The 27,774-nt window shown below is 39.1% G+C and overlaps 1 protein-coding gene across 1 annotated transcript in view; it reads left to right on the forward strand.

Moving 5' to 3' along the window:
* Positions 1-27,774, forward strand: part of CNIH2 (cornichon family AMPA receptor auxiliary protein 2) — a 1,918,708-nt gene that overhangs the window by 1,880,288 nt on the left and 10,646 nt on the right. Inside the window, exon 5 of the mRNA XM_044075684.1 lies at positions 5,018-5,161. Within this exon, the coding sequence (XP_043931619.1) occupies positions 5,018-5,161 (144 nt within the window). The remainder of the gene's footprint in view (positions 1-5,017; positions 5,162-27,774) is intronic.

Genomic DNA, 27,774 nt, shown 5'->3' on the forward strand with positions numbered 1-27,774 from the left:
AATGTAGATGAGAAGTGCTGAATGGCTGTTTTCAGATCCAAGACAAGATCCAAAATGCCCAGACTCACTCTCTGAGATAGTTCTTAAATTAATAATACACATTACTGCTGAGGTTAGCCAGGATGACATCACTTTTTGTCACCTGCCTTCAGTTTCCAGGGTAACAGAAACTTAGAATTTAGCACCTCTGTGTCAGAGGTACATATCTCTCAGAGGTTTGCCTAGAACTGGAAGGCATAAAACAGTTAAGAACTTTTACATTTGAAACCTAGCAATTATTTCTGTTTCCAGACACTAAGGAAAACTCTAGCTTTAAACAGTATGTCTGCTTGCTGCACTGAAACTAACTTTTTTATAACACATCGTAAAACACTTTTAACTTATTTTCCTGAAGTTTTGCAAGTTAACTCTGTATGTTCCAACTTCTGCTATTGATATAGTTTATCTACATTTCTGTTCTTTTCCAGTAGGGTACACTGTGGTTACATTCTTGAAATTCACTACATAACATACAGTTCAACACACCCTTCTGCACCAGTGGTTTAATATTCACATAACATATAGTTCTATTACATTTGTAAGACAAGCCTATGGATCATATTAATATTCACAAATGACATATGATTATTTACAAAATTCCAGATAGCTAGGCTGGCAGTGTCACATTTCTATATAAACCATATTAATATTTTCAAGTGACATATAATTATTTACAAAATTCCAGCTAGCTGGGCTGGCAGCATTTTGGTTTGTCACATAAGGTATAACCAGCATATGGTCAAAGTGCTGACTCCTACATTGTCTGTAACACAAGTACTGGTTATATGACAGACATGCACAACAGAGGGCATAATAATGTCATAGTTCCCAGTGTTCAACACACCAATAACTGAGTACAATGCACCCTTCTCCATGTACTTCCTTAGACATGTACCAGTGATGTGTAACTAAAGTGTAACACCTTTGTCACAGTACACTAACACACAGCTTATTGCCCATACCTAGGTATTCCATCTGTGGAATATACATGACCGTCTGATGGCACAGAACACCAAACATGTTGTTACACCAGATACATGTGCTACCTGTTTACCTTATGCATACACTGCATACATTGTTGTATGACAATATTAATGGCACATATATCATTTCTGACAGTGAAAATTGTGCCATTGATATACAGTGGATATAAAGAGTTTACACACCCCTGTTAAAATGCCAGGTTTTTGTGATATAAAAAAATGAGACCACAATAAATCATTTCAAAACTTTTCCCACCTTTAATGTGACCTATAACCTGTAAACATTCAATTGAAAAACAAACAAATCTGTTAGGGAAAAAAATATAAAAAATAAAAAAACGGACTATAAGCTGGTTGCATAAGTGTGCACACCCTTAAACTAATAATTTTATTGAAGAACCTTTTGATTTAATTACAGTATTCTGTCTTCTTGGGTAGGAGTCTATTAGCATGTCACATCTTGACTTGGCAATATTTGCCCACTCTTTCTTGCAAAAGTGCTCCAAGTATGTCAGATTACGAGGATATGTATTGTGCACAGCCCTCTTCAGGTCACTCCACAGATTTTCTATTGGATTTAAGTCTGGGCTCTGGCTGCGCCTTTCCAAAACTTTAATTTTCTTTTGCTGAAGCCATTCTTTTGTTGATTTGGATGTATTCTTGGGGTCATTGTTGTGCTGAAAGGTGTAATTCCTTTTCATTTTCAGCTTTCTAGCAGGCAACTGAAGGTTTTGGGCCAAAAGTGACTGGTATTTGGAACCGTTCATAATTCCCTCCACCTTGACTAAAGCCCCGGTTCCAGCTGAAGAAAAACAATCCCAAAACATGATACTGCCACCGCCATGTTTCACCATGGGGATGGTGTTCTTTTGGTGATGCGAAGTGTTATTTTTGTGCCAAACATACCTTTTGTAATTGTGGCCAAAAGTTCAACTTTGGACTCATCAGACCATAACACATTTTCCCACATGCTTTTGGGAGGCTTGATGTATTGTTTTGCAAATTTTAGCCGGGCCTGGATGTTTTTCTGTGTAAAAAAAGGCTTCCGTCTTGCAACCCTACCCCATACCCCAGACATATGGAGAATATGAGAGATTGTTTTCACATGTAGTACACAAGCAGTACTTGCCAGAAATTCCAGCAGCATCTTCAGTGTTGCTGTAGGTCTCTTGGCAGCCTCCCTGACCAGTTTTCATCTTGTCTTTTCATCAATTTTGGAGGGACGTCCAGTTCTTTGCAATCTCACTGTTGTCCCATATTTTCCCCACTTTTTGATGACTGTCTTCACAGTGTTCCATGCTATATCCAATGCTGTGGAAAATTTTTTGTACCCTTCTCCTGACTGATACCTTTCAACAATGAGATCACTTTATAAGCTCTCTGTGAACCATGGCTTTTGCTGTAGCAGGCAACTGAGTACATGTCAGGAAAATACAACTAGGACAGCTAAACTTTATTTGGGGTTAATCAGAGTGTCTTAAATTGATGGCAGATGTGTACCCAAGATGACTGAATGCTGTAATTAAATCAAAAGGTGCTTTAACAAAGTATTAGTTTAAGGGTGTGCACACTTATGCAACCAGCTTATTGTACATTTTTATTTTTTTATATTTTTTTCCCTAGCAGATTTGTTTGCTTTTCAATTGCATTGTACAGGTTGTAGGTCATACTAAAGGTGGGAAAAGTTTTGAAATGATTTATTGTGGTCTCATTTTTTTTATATCACAAAAACCTGGCATTTTAGCAGGGGTGTGTAAACTTTTTATATCCACTGTATGCCATGCACACAAGGCAACAAGCCTGTAGTGGCCATATTGTCACATACAAGTATAGTAGTGTCCCTCCCAACACCTCCTGCAGATATTACAGAACCAGGACAGTGTGCACAGTTACCCTCATAGATCATGGATGTCTCATGCTAGCTGTCCATGTGTGTGTTGCAGGCTCATCTGTTATCACTCCACATCACATATGTTCTATCAGAGGCATGGGATTAGTGGTGGTATTATTCAGATATTGTCCATGATTGTGGCTGGTTCTTGTATTGTTTGCCATGATCCTTTCACCGTGGCCAACATGCTGGAGACCTATGCTGAGAGTACAGTCATATTCAGGTATGTAATTTTGCACAGCTGCTCAATATGCACCCTATGTCAATTGTATGTCAGATCCCTGATAGATATCCTCTACATTATTTATATAAGCATACATATCTCAAACACACATCTTCCCCATTGTTATGTCACCTTGTGTGACAGGCACAGACAATGCATTTTCACTGTTCAGTCCATACTGTACCATATAGGTATGTGCTTGGTCTTGCTGCTACAACCATCTTCCATCAACTTTCTAAGTGTATAAGAGAAATATTTAAAATTGTCCCTATTGTTGGTCCTTTATCCCCTCATTAAATCAGGCTTTGTCCATATTTTGTAAGCTAAGAGGTTGAGCGGTATGGGGAGGTGGTAGCCAAGCTGCTTTCTGCAAAGCCGGTGTGCTTTGCAATGTTTTAAAAGTTTATAAGAGCAATATTTAAAAAGTGTTCCTTTTTTAGCCCCTTTCCCCACTCCCCTACTTGATGCCTTTTTCCAGATGTGTTGCCCTAACAGCCTGTAACCTGACATACGATTTGTATTATAGTTTGGTGAGTGTGGCAGACAAGCTGCTTTCTCCAAAGCCGGTGTGCTTTGCAATGCTGTAAAAGTTTATAGAAGTGATATTTAAAAAGTGTCACTATTTTTTAACCTTTGTCCCTCTTTTATATCAGGCTTTGTCCAGATTTCTTGATCTAAGAGATTGGGAAGTATGGTGATGTGTACTGTTTATCTGGGGGGTGGGACGGACCTTCTGTTCCCTACTTTACTCGATATACATGTTAGGATTCAAAGTTTCATAGCTGCCAATAGTGACATGAGCCACAGAACCTTAGTTAGCACAACACGCTTTATTAATATGAATTGCACGCTGCTGAGAACTGATCAAGGTCGTATACATGGATTACACAGAGTTTAATGAATCCCGGAGTATATCCTTCTGCTCTTATAATTGCATTGGCTATCACAGATTTATATACATTTGTCTTTCCCATTCTGTCGCATGTGCACTAATTTCTGAGATCAGTCAGGTTTAGCCTACAATGTAAACACAGCATGCTCGTTTACATTTTGCAATCAATTAGTTACACAGACCCTGTTAACAACCTCTAAAAAAATTGTTGTTTTGCCAAACGTATGTTTCTCAGTTACCAGCAACTACAACTAAACTAATACATTGTCATGATTTGTTGTTAATGTTTTATTGATTTCTGAGTAAACACTCAGCTAACTAGAAAGGGCAGAATGATGCTTTAGAGAAGGGATCAGATCCATTAAAGCAACCAGAAGAATTTATGGATACAAGTAACAATAAGCTAAGTTACAATAATGAAAAAAATAGACTCCAGTTTCAAGAAAGGTAAGAAAACTAGAAAATCAAAACTGTAAAAAATTAATAGTCAGAGAAACACATAAGGATGAAATTATCTTGCATGCATTAGATTATCAGCAGTCAAGTTTCATTAATAATGATAATTTTATTAAGAAAAATAACAGGAGTCAATGAAATAAAGAGAAAAAAATAGTACATAAGTAGCAGGAGAGTAAAAACCTGATAATAGTTCATAAAATCTAAATCCATGAGAAAGAAAGAAGCATAAGAATTTTACAAGACAAGGACAATAAAGGTTTGGTAGGGAAACTAGAAAGGTAATGGAGAAACAAAGGGCTATTCCATAGTATTCTTCAGATAGCAACATGAGCCAAGATAAAGACTACAACAGGAGCACAAGTCTTATTTATGTCAGACCAAAAAATCATTTCAAATGGTCAGAATTACAGTTCAACATGCAAAGTTTACAACATAAACTTAAGGACAGTAAGGGTGAGAGTGTTAAAACTGTGACTTCAGAGTTTGAGATGTACACTTCCTGATGCCATATTTCTTTCTTTCCCTCCTAGATATTTTCATCGACCCGCTGATGGCTCAGAGGAGATGTATGATCCTGTATCTGTCATGAATGCTGACATACTAAACTACTGTCAAAAGGAATCCTGGTGCAAACTGGCTTACTATTTACTGTCCTTCTTCTATTACCTGTACAGGTAAAATATCATCTTATATTTTGCACTCTTAAAACTGTTTTCGGCTATTCTTTGATGAATCTCTATAAGTGAAAGCAAGCAACATTCTTCCATGTTTATACCATAATGCACGATCATAGATGGAGAACATTGAAGTGCATTTTAACAACTCAGGACGCCCACTTATTACTGCATTCATTGCTTAATTAATTACAGCAACATGGATTCATTCTGAAACAGAAATGCATAATAATCATAAGGGTTTATACAATTTATTCACATTTTGTTTGGAGTAGACTTGTTTATTTTAGTAGGGTAGGGAGGAATGAATGAAATACTGAGGATACATAAATACATTTTAAATATCTTGTAAAGTTTCATTATTGGAATATTTGGTAGTGAATTGGATTAGATATAGAAAATGATGGAGTGGTAAATGGCAGAGCAATACGTGATCACATTCCAGGAAGTGAAGAGATTAATTGGAAATAACAGCCTGGACTTTTTCATTTTTATGCCATAGATATACTGAAAAGTAATGTCCAGGATATGGAAAAAAAGAAACAAGATTAAATCACTGATAACATTTTATGGTAGCAGATTTCATAGCATGTAGTAACATCAGATTCTTACAAATATTGCCACAGTTGAGTAGAAGCATTGTAGTGAACAAGAGAAAAAAAAAAGTAATGAATGACTAACAGGTTGGTGAAAAATAGTTATATGAAATGTTTGGTACGCTAAATATTTTCTGTTAATACTCTGCAATGGTGGTGCTGGGGTAGCGTTGTCGCCTCACACTAAGACATTGTCCTGTTCGATTCTTAGCTAGACTGTCTTCTGTTTGGAGACATGCGTGAATGGGCGTACCCTCGTTGAAGGTTGTGCATCAGGGCCGGCGACTTGGCATGTAAAAATCTACTGCCAATCATTAGCGGACCGGAGTCCCGCTGTGGCAACAAATAACCGGGAAAATCTGAAAGACACAACAACTCTGAATTGTATGATTGAATTGTTTACACATTAAAAAGAGGGAACACATTTTGAGGGAAGGATTTAGAAAGTTTGTTGAGTGAAATTTGGCTTAGAGTACAAACATGAAGGTGAACTGGGTTAATTGTGTAGCAGGATATTTTATGAATCATTTTGCCAACTGAAAGTGGGTACATTCTGGTAAGGGGTGCTAAGGAAGATTGAATGAATTCTAATAACTGTGGAAAGTGTACACGTGAGAATACAATGCCAGTGGGTGGTATTGTTAATCTTATGAATGTGTTAATGAAAAATATTAGATTAGGATTCAAGATTACCAGGAGAAACAGAATATGGGTGGAAGCATTGGGACAGTTAATAGCACTTAGTACCTGAGATATTTACCTAGGAGTGGTGGAGAAGACAGGCTGAGATCCCAGGTTATTATGTAAACCTGAATGAAATGACTGATCTGGTACAGGATGAAGGTTTAAAATGACTCAAGAAAGTTAACACATGGGATAGTGACCTGTAGTAGAAGGTAGAATTTTTGCTGTTGTAATATACTGAGGAACTGCTTAGAAATAGACTGTTTTGAGACATAAGTATACACCTGAATACAAGAAGATATGTTATTTTGAAGGATGGAATGACATGGGATGGTATATTAAGGACCAAGAGAACAGTGTGCAAGAATGGGTGGAGGGCTATTAGAGAAATGACCCTGAATAAATTTGAAACAGATGTGAAGAGGCACAGAATGTGATGGGGAGCAGTATTATTTGCAAAAAAATGTAGGTAGGAGAATGAAGTACATAAATGTAGGTAAAAGAATGAAGTATTGTAATTACAGTTACAGAAAAGGGCTTCAAGTTCATAATGACTAATGTGAGACTCAGAGAATAAAGCTGGTAACAGAAAGCTGGTATTAAATTAGGATATATTGATACTGTAACCATTACTAAAATTTTGCCTGTGGTGCCTATTGTCTAGAATGTGATTATCTTGGGGTATGCATTGTTTGGAAAAGGGGGTCCCTATCAGTTCAGCAAAAAAACAGTTCAGCAAAATTGGCATTTTCAGTGCACTTACATCAGACATCGAACTGTTTCAGACTACGATCATGGTACAGAGAGGATCTGGAAATTTTCCCTTTCCCTACTGTAGTGCAATCTCGGAGTTGGTATATATAATTAGTGTGTGTGTGGGGGGGTGCAGTCCCACACATGAGCAGAATTCAATGAACGGCATTTCCAGTGAAAGGCCGTTTGATGAAGTGATATAGACCCAGAAATGGTGTAAAGGAGGGGCAGCCATATGTGTAAAATGGTGAATGGTGATAGGAAGATGATTACATAGATTAATGTAAAATGATAAACAAGCTACACCTCCACGACTGTAGCACCCGAAAACTTGAAAAAAAAATAAGATATTTTAATCAAAATACTGAAACACTGCTAAAAAGATATAAAGTCCCTTGAATTCTACAAATGATAAGCGCTTTTGATAAATCTTCATCAGATCGCTGATAAATTGAGACTGAGAATGTCTTTTAATACTCAAAGTTTAAAGCGGTCTTTTCTCCTCCTTAAAAATGGACCAATCACAAGTGTTTAAAGTGGACACACCTTCTTAACAGCCAATAGTCATTTTACTAGCTTTCAGCTTATAGAAAACAGGAAGATTTTCTCTCATCCAATCACAATTGTCTAAAATAGACACTCCTTCTTTTCAGCCAATAGTTGGTCTTCTAGCTTTCAGCCTTGGTCTAAATGGAATCACCACATATAGACCAGGAAATCGATCTGCTCTTAAGTTAATTATCCATCTGATCTCTCTCTTTCCTGTTTGATTATTAATATCTCCTTGTTTCATTCCCACAAAGACCTGTTCTATTACTTTAAATAAAAAGAAATGTGTAGGGAAAGTATTAACATGTGCAGCAAGGGAATTATGTAAGTCCTTTCCACGGATGTCTCTCAAATGCCTCAGGATGTGGTTTTTAAAGGCTTGATTTGTTTTGCCGACATAATAAGCCAGCATGATGTACAGGTCGCCAAATATACAGCATTTGGAGTGCTACATATAGCTTTCAAATTAAATGTGTATTCCCTTCCAGAATTCGTTTGGAAAAAGGAATTACTACAATCAATGTGTTCACAAGCTAAGCAGTTTCCACATCGAAATGTCCCTTTGAGACCCAAAATTTGAGGTTTTGGAAATCTCTTGTGCATAATAATCTTTTGATATTCTTCCTATTCTTATACCAAAAACTTGGATTCTGCCCTAATATCTCCTTTAATTTGGGGTCTTGGGTTAAGATGGGACAAAACTGATGTATTACTGTTTGAATCTGCGCATTATCTGTGCTGTAGGTCATCATCACCCTTAATCTGTTGTCCTTCTGTTCACTACTACCTTTTTGTTTCCTACATGCTTCAAATGTAGTTTTTCCATGATTTATTTCTTTATTTATATTGTCCATTGGAAGATAGGTATCCTTTTCACCAAAATGGGGAATGGTGATACAAAGATGACTGTTAAAAATAAAAGAAGAAAAGAGTAAAGCAGAAATGTTATAAATGACTAATAAAGATAATCACTATGTTCACTGGATGCTTGATGCAGAATATGGATTATTGGACAAAGGAGTAGAGTATGTTACTAGAATTAGGATTTCCATGAAATAACACTAATGGCATAAATGTTTGAATAGATGGACAGAAAAAAGTGGGATGTGGCATAGGAATAATCAATTGCTATAATATAATGTAGAAGAAAAGCAGGAATGGCTGAGTGTTTAACTGATTTCATGTTTGTTCAAAGCAAGGGTGGCAATTTCAGTAACACTATAGAAATGTGGGAGTAAATAAACTTCTTCTTACCAGCAAGATTGCACTGTCTCAAAGTAATTGCATACATTCATAGTTTCAAGTACAAATAACAGAGATTAGTAGAATATTTACTTTTCCCCTAACGATGAGAGACAAGGGTACTAAACCATGAGTGAATTTGCAGTTACCCCTCCTTTCATCCAGACATCTGAATAGTGTAAAAGTACTTTGCTTTATGTGGAGAGGAAGACATTTCCAAAGATGTGATATTTTCACTGACACATATCTGTTCATCCAACATATTCTATTTATGCTGCAAAACAGATTTAGATCTCTTGAGTAGGTGTTTATTCCCCCATTAGACTCGTGAAGGGTCTGTTGAGCCTCTGTGCTCAAGCTACAGAATGTACCTCAGTAGCCTCTATGACAACAACAAGAACGACAATGCTTTGAGATGGTTCACATAGTTTTTATGATTTAGACACCTGCTTTAATTAGTAAGATAGCATTTGTTGCCATCAAGTTGTGTCAGTGTTTGAACAGGTACATATTGACTCCATGATCAACCTGATGAGTCCAGAATATAGTAGAATGATCATATCCCTGGACCAGGAGGACATACCCTCAGTAATAAGCTGTGCAATGAAAAATCACTTTCTTACTGCAAAAACTGAAAGATGTTAAAAAAATGCAACTCAGTTCTTCACCACCAAAAACTTTAATTAAGCGCTTTCATCTCAGCTCGTCCCAAGACTTCATCAGAATAATTAACACAAATTCCCACATAAATACCATGCTTAATTGTATAATTAAATAATTAATCATATGATCTAACATTTTGTTAAAAAACAGGAACAAATTTAATATAAAGGGTTTTTCTGAGGTAAATAATACACCTGATTTGTTTAGACTTAAAAGCACTTTTAATCCCCCCCACCCACACCATTATTTCTACTTATGAGAGTTTATGTCTTAAAGACACTTACACTACACTATCTTCCTATAGGAGAAGTTTTTTTAATGTAAAAAGACATGAAATAGAATTGTTGAAAAAAATAAGATCAGATGAGACTATCAGAGTTATGAAACCTGATAAAGCGGGAGGGATGGTTCTAGTAGAAAATTTGGATTACAGCGACAAAATGCTGGATATTTTTCATGACACAAACAAGTACATGGCAGCTCCCTTTAATGAAGTCATGATTGCACATAAGAAGGTACAACTTTTCCTAGAAGATTCCCTTCTTCAGGGAATAATTTCTGAAGATGTATTCAATTTTCTCTGAACGGAACATCCTACCATCCCACAAGCTTTTGGAATCCAAAAGTACACAAGGATTTTCTGAATCCCCCCCTACCGAGTTATTATTACAGCACAAGGTAGCACTACCTATCCAATGGGAGTCTTCATTGTCAGACTTTTTAAATCAACTGTTTTTTAAATTGACTCCATACTACAGGATGATAAGCACTTAACATTTTTGGTGGTGAAGAACTGAGTTGCATTTTTTAACATCTTTCAGTTTTTGGACTTTTTTTGGCTTTATCACAGTTCATCCTGACACCTAGTATGAATTTCAAAGTTTCAGGACTGAATTTTACGCCTAATTTTTTGGATGCTTGTTTTGGTGGGCGAATTCTGGGACTTTAGCCAAACTACTACCGGGATTGACTTGCCACAGCAGACTATTTGTTTAGACTTCAACATGCAAGGTTCAGGCTGTAATGGGCAAGGGGATCGTGGATCATTGTCCGATTGTGTTGAGACCTTAAGGAGTAATTCCTCTGTTACTGAAGTGAGTTTAACACAACTTATCTAACTTCTAACTCAACAAAATGATAACATGAATAAATTAATGCAAAAAGTACAAGAACCAGCATCCTTTTCATTGAGAGACCCACTGAACTCTGAGCAGGTGATGATGAACGTATGTAATCAGGGAGACCTCTCTGAACCAGGTATCAGGATTACCAGTGTGAACACTGTAAGAAATAGACCTCAGAGTACTGAATGAGTGAATTCCAGGGTTAACTTTAATGAATGGATTAACAAAGACATTGCTTTATTTGAAACCAACACTTCGGCAAGTACAACAAAGCAACAACCCAGAACATTTAACCAGAAACTTTTGGATTAGAGGAAAAACTTATGAAGGTGAGAAACCTTCATTATGAAGACTCCTATTTAATGGTATGTATAAAATGCAAGCAAGTGCCTAAGGGCCTATGCCTTTTTAAATTTCCGACAGGCATTAGTTTAAAGGATAATGACAAATTTGATCTAACAACAATGTTTGACCGTTTTGGTTTGGAATTAGTGCATTTTATTGTTGGTTTAAACAACAGATGTATACAAGATCTTTTAGAGAATGTTGCTGTTTTAAATAGAGAGATTACTGATGATTTATTATTTGAATTTAATATTGCTAGATACGACGACATGTATAGCAGAATTGAAAACAGGTGGGTTTCAATATGCAAAGGAAAAGGAAGAAGTTAATCAGGGGTAATGAGGAATATAAGTAGGCTATAGCTTACCCAATGCTTAAAGCATACAACAATGTCACAGGGACATTTGAGAGTAGGAGGCAAGCACATGTTGATGAGGGGGTAAAAACTACAGCTATAGAGGAAAATTTTGAAACAGAGGTACAACATGCTGATGAAGAGTTCCAGTCCAATTACCTTCCACTCAGAAGATCTGAGGGGATAGGTAATCGGAATAAACAAAGAAATGTTAATAATAATAATCACAGTTATTCTTTTTAGTATACCCCAGCACCAGAGGGCACTTAGAATAACCTCAGGGGACAGCGTTGGGGGAGAAATAGGAATTGAACACTGAAATAGTGTATCTATTAGATGGGAGAGAAGTTGAAGGAGGAAATGAAGAAATCATGATACCCAATGAGGGGAAGGTTTTTAGCTTACAAGTGTTTAATATTTTTAATTACACCCATTTGGATATTAGCAAAAAACACGTTGCCCCTTTTAACAAAAGTTTTAAATTTATACCAGGTTCAAGAATTGATGTGCCAGACACCATGACAGAAATTAAACTATTCACAAGGAAATTAAGTTTACAGTTGATGTTTCAGGACAAAACACTGGGTTATTCTGAAGTAAACAATACACCTGATTTTTTTAGACTTAAGAGCACTTTTAATCCCCCTCACCCCATTATTTCTATTTATGAGAGTTTATGTCTTAAAGACACTTACACTACACTATCTTCCTATAGGAGAAGTTTTTTTCAACTTAAAGAGGCATGAAATAGAATTGTTGAAAGAGATAAGATCAGATGAAACCTGATAAAGGGGGAGGGATGGTTCTAGTAGAAAATTTGGATTACAGTGCCAAAATGCTGGGTATTTTTTATGACACAAACAAGTATATGGAAGCTTCCTTTAACGAAGTGATGATTGCACATAAGAAGGTACAACTTTTACTAGAAGTTTCCCTTCTTTAGGGAATAATTTCTGAAGATTTATTAAATTTTCTCAGAACAGAACATCCTACCATTCCACAAGCTTTTGAAATGCCAAAAGCACACAAGGATGTTCTGAATCCCCCCCCTACCAAGTTATTATTACACACAAGGTAGCATTACCTATCCATTGGGAGTCTTTATTGACAGACTTTTTAAACCAACTGTTTTTTCAACTGACTACATACTACGGAATCCTTGGGATTTTTTGTCTAGATTTAAATAAGAATTATTCACTCTAGAAGTTTAATTTTTTATGATGGATGTTGTAGATTTATTCACATCCATCCTACATAAGAAAGGTCTTGAACTTTTTCTTGAAGCAATTTTGGATTTAACTGATTTAAGTAATACCATGATTAATTTTACTGTCATGGAAATGATTTTGGACAACAACTCCTTCATGTTTGAGGGTAGTTATTTTAAGCAGATCAAGGGTGTAGCAATGGGGGCCAGTTGTGCCCCCATTTAGGCGAATTTGGTTATGTACTCCTGGGAACAGGAATACTTGTTTTCAACAGATTATAAGGAAAGATGGGTATTATACCTTCATTATTTGGATATTTTTATCCTGTGGAAAGAACACACTAGCGGAAACAGAACGTGTTCATTACTTGAACCATTTTCCCTCTTTTTTGAAGTTTACTAGTAAAACGTCTAGCATTAGTATTGACTTTTTGGATACTAAGATAAGCAAGGATGTGAACAAGATGAATTTTTGCTCAACTGTTTATAGAAAGGAGAAATTCTCAAATAGCTATTTAGATTACAATAACCAGCACCCATTTAACACCAGGAAGAATATCCTTAAGGGACAGTTAGTGAGAGCTTCGAGAATGTGTTCAGGTTGGAATCCTTTTAGAAGTGAAGTGTTAGTTATTATCAATTTAATTTTATTGAGAAAATACCCTAGAGATCTTATTTTGTATGTGAGTTATGAAGTTATTCAAGCTTAGGGCTCCAAGTTCAAACCCCTTATAGGTATTGGAAGATCTAATGTAGCTCTTAAAACCTCTACACAGGTACAAACATTTCATGGTAGCATGGTTTTACCATTTGGTGAAGGTTCTTTAGAAGTGAAAGAAATAAAGAAATATTAGGTGCTGTTTATGACAAATAGTGAGTACACACAAATTTTAGGGGATGGTCCCAAATTTGTTTTTAAGATGGGCAAGAATTTGAAATGCATGTTTGAACACAATACATTAGTTACTAGACCTTCAGACAAAGGAACTGTTAAATGTGGTTGCTGTTCCTCTTGCAGATATAGTCTAGAAGACAAATGTGTAAGTTTACCCAATAGGATGAAACCAGTAATTTTCAAACATGGAAATGTGCGACAAAAGGTTTGATATACCTTGCACTGTGTGAATTTTGCAAATATTTTTTATGTCGGGAAAACTGTAAGGCAGTTGAGAAAACGTATTTACAAACACATGTATGTCATCTCTCAAAATATTTTAATAATACTTTATATAGGCATTCCACCAAATGCCTTGGTTTTAGAAGATTTAGGTTTGGCATGCTTGAAGTAGTGCAAAAATCTTTAAGAGGTGGGTGGTGGGAACTTAATGTTGAACTATGTGAATTAAAATGGCAATTTGTACTGAATTCTATGTTTGAACCTGGTTTGAATGAAACTCTTTCCTTGGCACCAATTTTAAAGTGGAGAGCAATGACCAGATGATTTTACAATTAAAGTCAGACCTTTAATTTGTTCCTGTTTTTTAACAAAATGTTAGATCATATGATTAATTATTTAATTATACAATTAAGCATGGTATTTATGTGGGCATTTTTGTCATTTAATTATTCTGATGAAGTCTTGGGAACAGCCAAGATGAAAGTGCTTAATTCAAGTTTTTGGTAGTGAAGAACTGAGTTGCATTTTTTTTTACATCTTTTAGTTTTTTGGACTTTTTTTGGCTTTGTCACAGTTCATCCTGACACCTAGTATGAGTTTCAACATTTCAGGACTGAATTTGTTTGCCTAATTTTTTGGACTTTACTACAGCAGATACATGGTGATCAAAGGACAGTTCATTGTCTACATATGTTCCAAGGTCCCTAACTACTATACCAGTTTTCAGGGGTGTATAGTAAATGTGATAGCTATAAGGGACTTCTTGCTTGTTGAAGAATATTACTATATATTTTTTGGAATTTAATTTTCATTCATGCTTTTGACACCAGCTATTGGTTTGGGAAAGACCATCCTGGAGATCTTGGTGTCATCTGGGGAGTTCAATGATGGCACCAAGTTTACAGTCATCTGACCTCCAAGAATCAAATGTCAATGAGGAGTAGCCCAAGGACTGAACACTGGGATATACCACTAGTGACAGGTGTTTTAGATGAGGTAAATTAGCACACCCTCATTGTCTAGGTTCTTTTTCTGAGTCAGTTTGCTATCCAATGAGTTATGTAGGGAATAATATGTAGCTGGGATATTTTGTGTGGGATAGTGCTGAACAAGTTTGTGAGGTATAGCTATCCAGTTTGTACTTATCTGTCCTCATCCGTTGCTTTGCTAACCTTCTCAAAGAATTCACCCAGGTTAAGTAGGCAGTATCTGCCCTTGACAAATCTGAACTGGTGTAGGTGGAAAGTTCTTACTTTACCCATTTTATTATTTATTAATTCCATAACAATCCTTTCCATTATGTTGCAGATGAGACTGGTCAGACTTATGGGTCTATAATTTCCCAAGATCATTGATGCCCTAACTTTGTACAAGGGGATGACAGTGGCTGCCCTCCACTTCTGTGGCACTGAACCTGATTGGAAGCTGACAATGAACAGCCTGTGTAGGTGTTCTGTCAAGTAATGTTTCAAGGCTGACCAGAAAGCAGGCCAGTATGTTATTTGGCCCCCTTACAAACAGTGCTCTTGGATATTGCCTTGAGAATAAGGGGTAATTTAGAGGAAAGTTGGATGCAGAAGAGTTCCAGATTGTTCTCTTGTTTAACTAGTCTGGAGATGAAGTGTTTTTTTTTTTTTACATATGGAAACACTACCACCTTTAATGGCTTCATCTAATGTGGTGGGCCTTAGTGTATGGTAAGCATTGGAACCCTGAATTGATGGGGTACTTAAAACGGTCTTGAACCATGTCTCTGTAACTATGCATATATCAATGTTTTCTAGAGTAAAGAGTGCCTGTATTTATAGATACAGGGATGAAGAGTGCAGAGTGGCTTGTCTCCTAGAGAAAATACTTTTTTGTAGTGCTGTTAGAGGTGACTACATTTGCTTTTGGTTTTCATTCCCTTTCCAATGTTTGCTCATGCAGTTTTCATGAGATGTTTGGTGATATAATATGAAATAATTTGGGATCTAGTAATAGCAACAGGCTGTTTGCAGTGACATATTTTAATTTACCAGAAGTTGATGGTGTAAGAAAATGTGTAATACATCTAGGGGTAAAAGATATTAATGCAAATAGCTATATAGATTGGTTTGAACAAGTTGTGAGAGATGCAGCAAATGGGTGGAATCTTTTTATGTTACATTTTAGAGTTCATAGGGACTGTCTGTAGTATTATAAAGGGGACAAATGGTAAATGTGGTCATGTGATCATGTATTTAATTTTCATGGTTAGCCAAATAAACTTTGAGTTGGAGTATTGAGGGACAGAAAAAGAGATTTAACTAAGAGGATTTAAGGCCAAGAAAGGGATATTTGAGTTCAAATGGAAGAGGCTGATGGGTGGAAGTGTTGACGGGAGATATTTTTCAGACTATACAGGATGACATGTAGAATTATGTAAAAAAATGTAAAGAGAGACATAGAAGTATATCTACTTACACCACAACATCAAGGGTAATCACAGTGAGTCACAGTGTTTCCTTGATTTACATGAGCTGAGATTACAGTAGTTTTGCTACAAGATCTTGTAAGCGATAGCTTAAGTGCATACTTTCATATAATTCATGTACTCAGGTGTGTTATATTCCCAAAATGTGTTACAGTGTTAAAGCATTTTTTGCAGGGATGCCTTAGTGCAGTTCCTATTGCAGGAGTCCACCCCAGAGCTCTTAATTTATTACTCCAGTCAAAGGTCACTACATCTCAGAGAAAGAGCACTCTGTAATAGGAACTGTAAGACCCATCTCTTTCTCTTTGAGAGTTATTGTCAGACAATATCTAGGCAGTGTAGATCAGCATGACCATCCCCACCACACTGATTTATTGAGCATGACCAAAAGCCTGTAATCAACTGCTGAACACAAACATGTTGAGGGAATCCACTAGACACAGGGGTGATGTTTAAAGTGCCATAACAGCATCAACAACAAAATGGTAATTGAAGGGATTAGGTAATGCACTAGACACCAAGGCTTACACCAAGTGCACCATAAGCAATAACAACAGCAACTAGAAAACCTTGTCGCAGGCTGAGCTTCTACCACGGGTACTCCCTCCCAGATTCTCAACCCCAAAAGGAAACTGAAAAGTTGGGAAGACATCCCTTATCCAAACCAAGAAGACACCCTGAAACTGCCTGGTCTCCAGGCAAAATCTCAACGCTCACTACGGACATCTTCTAAAGAGGGAAACCTCAGTGTAGGTAGCCTTAATGACAAAATTGTAGTACCACTAGGGAATTTTGTAAATTTTTCTCCCACATGCGTGATAGCAGCCTACTGCAGCCCGCTTTGCCTCTCCTGCCCCTCCAGCTTGCATCTTCCTCCCCTAAGCTTGCTTGAAGTTGTACTTAAGTATATCCGCAGCTGTAAAGTACTAAAGCAGAATATTCTTTTATTTTGATTTCTGCCTGCCATTTCCCCGTCTGCCACTAGGTGGCAGCAATCTCACCTAACATAAATTTTGCTCTGAAACTTTTTTCCCTATTTTTCACCAACTTAGTCTATGCAAACATAGCATCTCCTCTCTCACTGAAATAAACTCTAACTTTTCCTCACTTGCTCTAACTACGTATCTAACTTTTTCAAACTTTGCTGAGTATCCACTTACTCAATGACTGTAGCCCTTCTTGTCAAGCTCTGAATTCCAGTTTGCTGATTATTTTTCTCTCTGCAGGCTGCCACTCCTCTGTCTCTACCTGCTCCGTTTGACCTGTGGGCTCACTCTGCTCCCCTTTCCTACCCCCAAATCTCACCCACCCCCAGTGCACCTACACTTATACTCCCTCACACCACACCCCCTAAACACCTGCACCAATTACAAACTCCCTATACCAAATCCCTCCCACTCCCATGCTCACACCAATTTGTACACACCTCACCTTCTCACACACACACACACACACACACACACACACACACACACACACACACACACACACACACACACACACACACACACACCCAAACAACAATGCCTGTCTTCCCCCACAAACTCTACTACTAGCTACCCTTCTACTATCCCTAACCTATATTACCCAACTTAACCTCCCCAGCAACACACACCTACCTCTAACCACACATACCACCACCTCAGGCCTCCCTAACACATCCCATCCCACTTTTTCAGACAGATCTCCCCAGAACTATACTCCTCCATCCCATCCCACTTTTTCAGACTCACTATACTCCCCACCCCACCACTACCTCACCCCACTCTAACAGCTCTCTCAAAGAGAACCATCCCCAGCAAAAGCAATCAACTTTATCTTCTCTCCACCTCTTCAGACAGCTCCTCCCCCATATCTCACTCTCTCTCTCAGGTGATATCCACCCTAACCCAGGTCCTAGCCCCAGTGTTACCCACCCTAACCCAAATTCCAATCCATACAAACTCAAGGCTAGCCGCCTCATAACCCTAAATGCACAAAGCCTTCATAATAAAATTCTCAACCTACATGCCTGGCTGTCTCACAACCAGCCAGACATAACTGCAGTCTCTGAGACCTGGCTTAAACCCTCCATCAGTGATGAAGAAATCCTGCCCCCAGGCTACCATATCATATGCAATGATAGGCCGCATAGAAAAGGAGGTGGAATTGCTATTATATACCCCTCCATTCTCACTTTTACTCCACTGACCAACCCCAACCCAACCTTTGCCAGTGCAGAATTGACTGTAGGCCTTTTAAAATGTAACAGCTACAAATCCATCTGCATCTACTCCATCTGCATCCCACCTGGAGACAAGACCAAAACTCTAGAAGATATCCTCTCTTGGTTTAGCTCAAACATCAAAAATGAAACCTACATTCTAGGTGACATAAATATTAACTGGGCCTCCTTCCTCTCAGATAGCCCAACTCACTCCATCAACCTCTACAATTTCACCCAACTAATAAACCTCCCAACCAGGCCAAATAAAGATGGTACCTCTGGTACCATCTTAGATTGGATATTAACAACCCACCCCAACCACATCTCCAAAGCCGGTATAATACCAGACCCCCTAAGCGACTACTTACCAGCCTTCATAGACCACCTACCCTCTCACATAGAAAAGCAACACCTATAGAAGCAAATCTGTAACCTAGCTTCGTTTAACCCCACAGTCTTCTCTGAGTGCCTTAAGATTACTGACTGGTCTCCACTAAATAACTTTCCACTTGATAACGCTGTCTCATATTTCAACCATACTTTCCTTACCTTAATTGATAAACTAGCCTCTCTCCAAATCAAATGCATCAAAACTAACCCCTGCCCCAGGCTATACCAAGAAACTAAACTGATAATGAACCAATGAAACAAAAAGTGAAAACTGTACCAAAAACAAAAACACCCCAACACCCTCCAAGATTATAAACAGCTACGCAACCTAACCAAAAATGTAATAACAAAAGATCACAAAAACTGATACTGCAATCTGCAATCCAAACACTCAAACTACCCAAAGAAATTCTGGACATCCATTTCCTCAATACTCAACACCAGTAATAATACCAACCTCTGCCCCAATCCTAACCTCTCAAGCCTTGAAACAGCCACTAATTTCAACACATTTTTCACTGATTGCATAGCTAAACTATTCTCCACTTTCCCTAACCCACCCCACGAATGCTACCTCCTCTCCCTGCCCCCCCAACCCCCCTCTCACACTCCTCGTCCCCCCGAATTCTCCCTTAAACCTGTCTCCACCAACACTATAAAAAGACTACTCCAAAAGCTAAAACCATGCCACAATGTCCCTGATAACCTTCCAGCAAATTTCCTTCAACTATCAGCCGAATCAGTAGCCTATCCCATATCAATTCTCATAAATAGATCCATTCAGGAATCATACGTACCAACCATCTGGTGTCATGCGTTCATTATCCCTCTCCCCAAAGGCAGTAAGAACACAGACACTACCAACTTCAGGCCCATAGCTATACTCTCTCCTCTCTCAAAAATTCTAGAAAAAAAACATCCACTCCCAGCTCATGCCCTACCTAACCCTGCACAATCTCCTCTCTCCTACCCAGCACGGCTTCCACCCCAGTCACAGCACCGTGACAGCCCTCCTTTCCTTCCTTCCTTGAAACAGTCAACCTAGCATGTGAGAGTGGTAAATATGTATCTTCTCTATTTCTAGACCTCTCAAAGGCATTCAACACAATCTCCCATTCCCTACTCCTGTCCCAGCTATCACACTTGCACCTACCCCCCAACCTTAGCCTGGTTTTCCAGCTACCTTTCCATGTGCCAACAGGCTGTACAATGGAAAGAATCAACCTCCCCTTTCTTACCTACACCCACAGGAGTTCCTCAAGGATCAGTACTGGGACCTCTACTCTTTAACTTATTCATCAGCAACTTCCACCACTCCATCCCAGACACCTCTGTCATCCAATACGCTGACGACTCCACCATCATCTGCTCAGCCTCCTGCCCCTCCATACTTCTACTCAATACCCAAATAACCTTCTCCAAAACTGAATCATGGATGCAATCCCATCACCTAGTCCTAAATGCCAACAAAACAAAACTAATGATTTTCACTCCCACCAAAACCTCCCAATTCAGCAAAGACCAATTTTCCATAAAAAGCCATAATAACACCTCTCTAGAAATTGTTCCTAGTATCAGGCTACTTGGCATTACCATTGATGAAAACCTTAAATTCGACTCCCACATCCTCTCTGCAATCAAAAAAAAACCACCAGCAAATTGGTCTCCTCTACAGACATAACTACTACCTTACTCTCTCTTCCTATCAGGCCCTCACAACTATGTTCCTTCTCTGCTCTCTCTTATATGGTGCTCCCCTAATTTCTAACCTACAACTTGGTCTCCGCTCCAAACTCGAAGCCTGTTACAACAAAATCTGCAAATTTGCAACCAAGTCTAAGAACTCTTCCCATCACTGCCACTCCCTACACACCCTAAACTGGCTAGAACTCCACAACCACCTAAAATACCTACAACTTACTACAGCCCACATACTCATCTTTAAACCTACAGAATGCCCCTGTCTAGCCAAATCTCTAACTTCCTACACACCTAGCCGCACCTTCAGATCCAAAGGCCAAAACCTCCTGCAGGTACACAAACCCCTACACACACCTGGTCAACTATTACTATCCCACACTATAGCCAAACTGTGGAACGCTCTACCCACACCACTACATAACATACCTAACCATAAGAACTTCAAATCCATGCTTCTCTCCCATCTGTCCTCCAAATGGGAATGTCCTTCACATGCTCCCACTTAAAACACCCACACCACTAATCCCCAAACCTAAACTGACTTTCTTTGCCAAATTTACAAAATGTTATTTGTCTTTCTCTTAACATCCTTTCAAACACTTTTGCATGCTAGCCTCTGGCCTATCTAACACATTTCTCAAACTGACATCTTCCTAATTGCAAAACAGTCTATATGTTAGTGTAAAACTGTCAATCCTGTACAGATTAATATTGACATATGAAACTTACAGTTTCTATTAGTATTGTTAAATTCTTCTGTATTCTGCCTTTTTGTAAGTTTACACATTTCTAAACTTTATATTTTGTAATGTTGAAAATTTCTCTACTTTATAAATGTATCTAATGTTGCAAATCTCTGTATTTTATAATATGTACCGGAGCTTTTCTCCTCGGGTCTTCACTGAAAATGGGCCACAAGCCCAGCTGGACTAACCTGGTTAACAAACAATAATAAATAAATAATAAATAAGTGCTGTTATGGCTCCAATAGTAGCATGGGATTGGGGTGGGGGTACACTAAAACTCCAGGGAATACTTTAATGGCTGTAATGGCCCCAGTGTTTTTCTTGTGATTGGGAGGATGCATTACTCACCAGGGATTCATCTTTAAAGTGCAGTACCAGCACAATCATTACTACAGGGATCAGGGGTGGTGGGAGTACACTAGACAGAGGGGTGATTTTGTAAAGTGCTGTACTGGTACCAACTGCAGTCCAGAGATTGGAAGGTGGGGGGATACATTAGACACTAGGGCTTACACTCTAAACTACTGTAATGGCACCAATGGTAATATGGGGATCAGGGCTTTGAGGGAACCACTGGACACCAGAGATGACACAAGAAAATAACATAGCAAAACAAATATCATAACAGGGATCGACGGTTGAGGAAACCAGTGGACAAACAGGGCTGGCACTTTAACATGCCATAATGGCACAGACATAATAACAGAGCTTGAGGGGGTAGAGCGATATACTAGACCACAAGGGCTTAAGAGGCACATGCTGTAATGCCACTAAAGTATCACAGCATGGGAATAACCACTGGAGGGCAGGTAGGGGAGGCACAGTTACAGGAACTGTGGTATGTGTATGGGAGAGTGTTTGTGTGTGTGTTTATGTGACAATGATAGGGAGGGGATTCCACTTCCTACATAAACAGCAGGTCATTACCATGATGTGCAGATAAGTATGATCTGCACATCATAGTGTTGACTACAATTCAAGAAACATGCAAATCAGCCAATAATGAAGCCTTACCTCATCACATTTAACATGTTTTTGAATGACAAATGGGCACGGCACAGTAGAAGGACCTTTCAGCATGAGTCATACAGCTTGAGCTAAATTCTTTAGTAAATACCCAGGTATATCATCAACAAAAATAGTAGCTTTTATGAATCCAGTAATATGCAGATTATTCATATTTGGTTACTTTTGCACTTGTACCATCAAAGGTTTGGTTTACCAAGCCCACTGCTGGTGTGTGGCAATTTAGATCTAACAAATGAAAAAGGAGTAGTAGAACATGTTTATAATGTTAGAATGTTAGGTACGAGCAGTGGTTTGTTAAAATGTGTCATGCAGTTTGGTAGAGCTCACTGTTTTAAATTGATAAAGGTAATTGTCACTAATAAATTCCTCTGTGGTGGTGACAATTATTTGTTATTTTTAGAAAGAAAATGTCCAAATTTACTTTATTCACATATCCCTGACTAAGAATTTTTCTTTAGCCTTTTTTTTTTTTAATGAAGTAAATTAGTATACTTAATTAACTGGATTTGTTTCACTGCATATTTTAAATGTTATGATTTCATTTTAACTATTTAAATAGAAGATTTGTAATCCATTTATATAACCCATTAGAAGCATCATTATGTTTTTATAGAACACATACACTGGTCCAATAAACATAAAGACTTGGGTGCAGACACGTGGATTTGCAAATTATAATGAATAATTTGCTATTGGTTATTTTTTGTCCTTTCTACTGAAGGAATGTTGCTCCAGATTGTGCATAGCATGTTGTTATTTAGTGTGAGTGCTGCGCATTCCATAATTACAAATGTGTGGGAAAATTTGAATGTGATGCTGAAGCTAAATAATGCATTAGGCACTGGGAAGACACAGTGAAAAGATTGCAAGAGTGTATAGCCTGGGATAGAAAAAAATGAAATGTGAGCATTGCAATTCACTGCCTGAATATTTATGGCATGTTATAGACTGAAAAGGAATGCACACTTCATAATATGCCCTCACTGCTACCACTTATGTGATTTAACATGTTCTGCCATAAGGTGAAGGAAGCTTTCTGCATCCAGAACATTTCTCCAGCTTGTTCGTAAACTGGAAAGAGGTCATAGCTCTGATATGTGAGTATAGAAACAAAATAACCTTGGAGTAGAAGGTTTACACTGATTGTGGATTGTAAATAAATATCTTTGCTCGGTGAGTATGAGACTGATGCCTCAATAATTGGGCAAGCCTGTTATTGACATATGACTGTCAAATAGAAAACATAATGTCCAAAGGACATGGTAATTCAGAGGGTCTCTTGAGAATTACATTTTCAGAAACAACTGAAGTTCAGTAGTCCTTGCAGTTAAACTCCTCAAAACACAGATAACCATACCAACATAACCATATGACCAACATTATATTGCCAAACCATGTATCACCAGTACACAAGAGACTTCAAAGATGATGCGACAACAAAATACATGTCTCAGAATTCAAACAATTCTTATAGTGTTCCATTGGGATCACCCAGAAAAGTGTTAATGCATAAACCAGTCTAAATGCATTGATGCATCACAGTAACTATATACAACTTAGGAAACTTGCAGTGTTTTAGACTCTCACCCCATGAGAATTGCATTGCAGACTGTTCCCTTTATTTCTTAAATCACAGCAGTGCTTTCAACAGGAGCATATTCACCATTGCTCACTCCCAGAAACCATCCTTTGATCTCCATTAGGAAATGGGAGGAAGATGAAAATGCCTTCTAGACCATGAAGTGCCCTCCTCACCTAAACCTCTAAATATTTGACTAATCCAAACTCATGGAGGGCAGAGGGTTGCAAATAAAACCCATGCCAAAGACAGTGAAAACTCAGTCCATGCCCTTTAAATACGACAAGCCCTTCCCCTATCAAAAATATCACAACTCACTTCCTATTTCCTTCCATCCTGCCACTAACACTTCCCTCCTTCCACCAAGTAACCTACATTTCTCATAGGTTCATAGGTTCATAGGTTCATACTAGGCTATCTGCCCAAGGGCATTTATAAGCCTAGCCCATAGTTATTTGGCTTTCGCCACCCCTTTAGTTTGAATAAAACTATGCCCATTATTTTGCTGTGCCTCTGTCAAGCAGTGACACTGAAGTAATCCCTGGGGTATATCTGCGATCCCCCATCCATTGGTCAAGATTCCTCTTGAACAAGGCCAGCGAGGTGCTCTGCCTCACGTGTACCGGGATTTTGTTCCACAGCATAGGGAGTCTCTGGGTGATGAATCTGTCCCACCAGCACATTCTATTAATAACCGTGTCAAGGTTTAAGTCTCCCGCCCTTGTGGTTCTGAGGGATCTAGATTTTTTGAGGTGAAGCATATTCATCAAATCAGGGTTTGACATGACCTTATATGTCAGGCACAGGTCACCTCTGAGCAAGCGGTATGAGACTGAATAGAGCTGGAGTTCTTTCAGTCGGGCAGCATAAGACATATTTTTGAGACCCTTTATCCTTTTGGTGAGGAACTTTTGGGGCCTTTCCAGCTGCTGCAGGTGTCGGGTCAGATACATTCCGAATGGGGCATTGTACTCAATCATAGGTCTTATGAGTGATGAGTACAGGGGGACGATGACCTCCCTTGATCTAGATGTGAATCCCTTCATGATCAGGTGGGCAATGTAGAAGGTTTTCCTAACTACTTTAGCAACATGAGTGTCAAACGAAGGCTACCGTCAACCTGGGTCCCCAGATCCCTGATGACTTCTTCTGTGCTCAGTGGATTGCCACCTATATGGTAGCTAGGGGTAACCTTGTTTTTCCGAAGGGTATGACTATGCATTTCTTGGCATTTAACTTTAGGCCATGGCTCTGGCACCAGTTATCCGTTTCTGTGAGGCCCTTCTGAAGGATATCTGTGTCAGATGTGTTTTCGACTATCCAATGCAGTTTGCAGTCATCTGCAAACTTTGTCAGCCATAACCCTCCTGTGTTTGCTTGTACTTCAGAAAAGTAGATGCCGAACAAGAGTGGACCCAGGACTGAGCCCTGTGGGACACCACTTGTGACAGGCTTTGAGTCTGACATGGCTCCAGCAACTCTGACCCTGTGGGTTCTGTCACTTAGCCAGTTTGCAACCCATCTTGTGATGTATGGGTTTACATTCAAGCTGATGAGTTTTTCGATTATACCTGAGTGGGGTATTGTGTCGAAGGCCTTTGCCAGGTCAAGGTAGGCTGTATGGACTGCCTTTCCCTCATCAATGGCCTTGTTGACTGTTTCGAAAAAGTCAACCAAGTTTAAAAGGCATGATCTGCCTTTGACAAAGCCAAACTGGGTTGGATCCAAAGTCTGCAAGTTCCCTATGTCTTTATTTATGAGTTCCATTATGATCCTCTCCATGGCTTTGCAGATAAGGCTTGTCAAGCTAATGGGACGGTAATTTCCAGGGTCGGTGGAGGCACCGCCCTTGTGAAGTGGGACCACAGTCGCCGTGCGCCACTCCTTGGGTACGTATCCTGAGGTGAGGCTAAGATTAAACAGCTGTCCTAACTGCGGGTTTAATTCCTCATTGAGTTCGTGGAGCACACAGGCGGGACACCATCCGGTCCCATGGATGCTGTGTTTTTGCTTTGGAGAGAGCAGTTCTCACCTGGGCGTTTGAGATGTTTGGGGCTACAATCCTCTGGTATAGATATCTCTCCTTTTGGGGAGGGGGAGAAGTTTGCACTGAACCTGTCAGCCAGTATGTTGGCAATGTGTGTAGGTTCAGTAATCTTCACATCATTTTGAACTAATTCTGAGCATATCTGGGAGTTTCCTCCTAGGTTTCTAACATAGCTAAAGAAGGCCTTATGATTGTCTTTTGAGTCCTTGGCGATTTTTCTCTCAAAATTTGCCTTGGATGATTTTATGAGAGCTCTTAGTTTTTACTTATAATGATCAAAGGTGTCTTACCTTTCAAGGATTTTGCTCTATCTTGTAGTAGCTTCCTCCTTTTGTTGTAGAGCTTGTTTATGGCTGGGGTCCACCAGACTGGACGCTTGCCTTTGGTACAAAGAGTCTTAGTTTTGTTTGGGATTGCCTGATCCATGCAGTCCTGTAGGTGCTGGTAGAAGGCATTTGTAAGTGATTCAGCGGTTTGAGTAATGTTTACCACTGGCTCAGGGGCCTTAAAGGAGACCACACTAGTTTTTAGAAGTGTGAAGTCGGCTTTTGAGAAGTTTTCACTGTGGTCTTTTTATTTCAGGTGGGGACGGGATGAGGACCTCCAGCGAGATTAGTTTATGATCTGATCTCACCAGTGAGGGGTATACATCCGGTGTTGAACATTGTGATCCCATGTTCATGATGATGAGATCAAGTATGTTTTCTCCTCTTGTGGGGATGGTGACTAGTTGTTCCATGGCATTTGAGTTTATGAACTCCAGGAACCTTTGGGCTAGAGTGTTTGGGCTTGAGTAGTGTTCCCAGTCTATATTAGGGTAGTTGAAGTCACCTAGTATGATGGTGTTTGGAGATACATTTATCCCCTCCATTGTTTTCAGGAAGGCCATGTGAGGTTCCTGAGTTTGAGAGGGTGGCCTGTAACATGCTACAAATTGCAGAGCAGTCTTGCCTATGGTTAATTGCACCTGGATGGTCTCCGATGCATCGTGCGTTGCTACCAACCTTGAGGTGTGGGTGTCCTTTATGAATATGGACACCCGCCCCTCCTTTCTTGGTGTTGTCCGGATTTTGGGGCTGGAACCCATGATATGAGGTGAAACCTGATAGTGCTGGGGTGCTCTCAGGAGCCTTGAACCAGGTTTCTGTCACAGCACAGACATCGATGTTCTCCATACTGAGAAGGGCCTCGAGTGCGTGCATCTTGAGATTGAGACTTCTGGCATTGAGCAGCATTACCCTTAGTTTTTACTTTTTGTGTTCTAGGGTGGTAGGTTTAGAATTTGAGCCTTGCCTAAAAAGGCACTATGGGGGTGGCAAGAGCCTTTTCCAATATCCCGAAGCCTAGGGGTGACAGGTGCAAGCCGTCCCTTGCGAAGCCGCGTGGCTTGTCCAGCATGTCATCCCAGGCAGACAGACATTGATCCCCTTTGAATGACACCAGAATTTAAGCCAATTATTAAAGCTGATCATCTTATCACTGTATTGTGGCATCATTCTAGGTGAAGGTAGGATACTGCTCAAGGTCAGGGTCATACCTGCCTGGGCTACATAATCAGAGAGCTCCTCAATGTCTCTTTTCATGTAGTCCAAGGAGGTGCGCCTCAGGTCGTTGACACCAGCGTGGACAATGACTGAGTCGTACTTGTACCTGCTGTTGAGAGACCTGAGTGCTTGTGTTATGTGGCAGATTCTAGCGCCCGACAGGCAGCTTACTGTGACCTTCTCCTTACTCAGTCTGGTGAGCGGGACGTCAGTGTGTCTGACTATGGAGTCACCTATGACAAGTATGTTTGGTGTTGTATTTGGCCTTAAGGGCAGTGACT

The sequence above is a fragment of the Protopterus annectens genome, chromosome 6.part1 (assembly GCF_019279795.1).
Source record: "Protopterus annectens isolate FY-2018-M chromosome 6.part1, PAN1.0, whole genome shotgun sequence".
In the NCBI taxonomy this organism is placed as follows: domain Eukaryota; kingdom Metazoa; phylum Chordata; order Ceratodontiformes; family Protopteridae; genus Protopterus; species Protopterus annectens.